The sequence below is a fragment of the Cyprinodon variegatus genome, unplaced genomic scaffold (genome assembly GCF_000732505.1).
Source record: "Cyprinodon variegatus isolate N-32 unplaced genomic scaffold, C_variegatus-1.0 Scaffold759, whole genome shotgun sequence".
NCBI classification, from domain to species: Eukaryota; Metazoa; Chordata; class Actinopteri; order Cyprinodontiformes; family Cyprinodontidae; genus Cyprinodon; species Cyprinodon variegatus.
The window spans coordinates 135,174-136,541 of NW_015151212.1; the positions used below are offsets into that span (position 1 = coordinate 135,174).

Here is a 1,368-nt window from a genome sequence, read left to right on the forward strand (position 1 = left end):
GTGCATGGCAGCTGGATGTTGGAATACATCGGGTAAAAGTGGATTCCTGATCCTCCACGGACGGGTTGGTCGTTGGATCGCCAACTTGAAGAGGGAGGATTTGCCATCGAACTTCTGGCCAGAGAAAAAACACGTCATTAACCCGTTTCTCTCTGCTTCTCATTGTGCACTGGTGGTCACCATCATGGATGATGGGGCGTTAAATAATCCTCTGTTTAACTTTTGTGTAACGAGACAATGTTGGTTTGATAAGTGCTTCCACTTCTGATTCATAAGCAATGCCTCCTGTTCTGTCACCGGGTGTTTTCCGAACAGCCCCGGTGTTACACCTGTAACAGGTATAAGATGCATTAACCCCCAAAAAGAGTCCAGATTAAAGATTTTTAATTAAAAAACAGAAAGATTCATGACATGACAATGAGTGAAAAGAAAAAGGAAACTGTGATTGCACAACTACAGGCACCTCAGGCATGGAGGGACTGGTAATCCAGGGCTGTTGGCCAGATTCAATCATTACTCATACAGGTTAATCAGCTCGTCTGAAGATATCAATCACTGTTTTCTCGTGATAACGAGATAATTATCCTGTTACCTCGAGACAATAATTAATTGTTTAACGAGATAACGAGATAGTTATGTCATTATCTCGAGAAGGTTGAGCATGACCGCTCTCGGTTATAAAACAACAAAGGAAAACAGACAAAGTTTACTTTATAATGTGTTATATTACTCTGTTACTGCCGAACGTAATATTACGATAACACAGGCTTGGACTGGGAACAATTACCGGCCCATCTACACCTGAATCAAGACCGGCCCTCCGGGCAAATGCCCAGTATCACAGCTTACCAGTCTGAGCCTGCGGTAACGCGTTACTTCTGTAGCGAATTACTGACTCCACTGCTTATTTAACAGTAGTAATGATAAATATGACCTTCTGCTCCAGTATTCATGCATTTTTTCTGTGTTGTGATCAGGGAGGAGCATTTGTGGTGAAGCTGTTTGAAGAGTACGCTACGGGCCCCGCTGTCATCACCGTGGTTTTGCTGGAGGTCATCGCCGTGTCCTGGTTCTACGGTCAGTGACTTCAGCAGTGTGTGTTTACCATTGCAGCTGTTGTCTCAGTCCAAACCAAATACTGCATTGAAAATGTTGCCAAGTTTTTCCCAGAAGGATTACAGTTGTGGTCTCTTCCATCTGATATCAGAGATCTGATTGTTCCTTATGTTCCTAACAGAGCACTTCGCTCTCAATCTGCAGGTTTTCAGTTGTTTTTTTCTTGGAATTTCTAAAAGTAGAATGGGAGGCAGATCTTTTAGTTATCAGGCTCCTCTCCTGTGGAACCAACTACCAGTTTTAGTCCGTGAG

General features: G+C 43.3%; 1 protein-coding gene across 1 annotated transcript in view; it reads left to right on the top strand.

Annotated features, from left to right (window-relative positions):
* Positions 1 to 1,368, top strand: part of slc6a4 (solute carrier family 6 (neurotransmitter transporter), member 4) — a 33,419-nt gene that overhangs the window by 23,807 nt on the left and 8,244 nt on the right. The window contains exon 10 of the mRNA XM_015395754.1: positions 978 to 1,077. Within this exon, the coding sequence (XP_015251240.1) occupies positions 978 to 1,077 (100 nt within the window). The remainder of the gene's footprint in view (positions 1 to 977; positions 1,078 to 1,368) is intronic.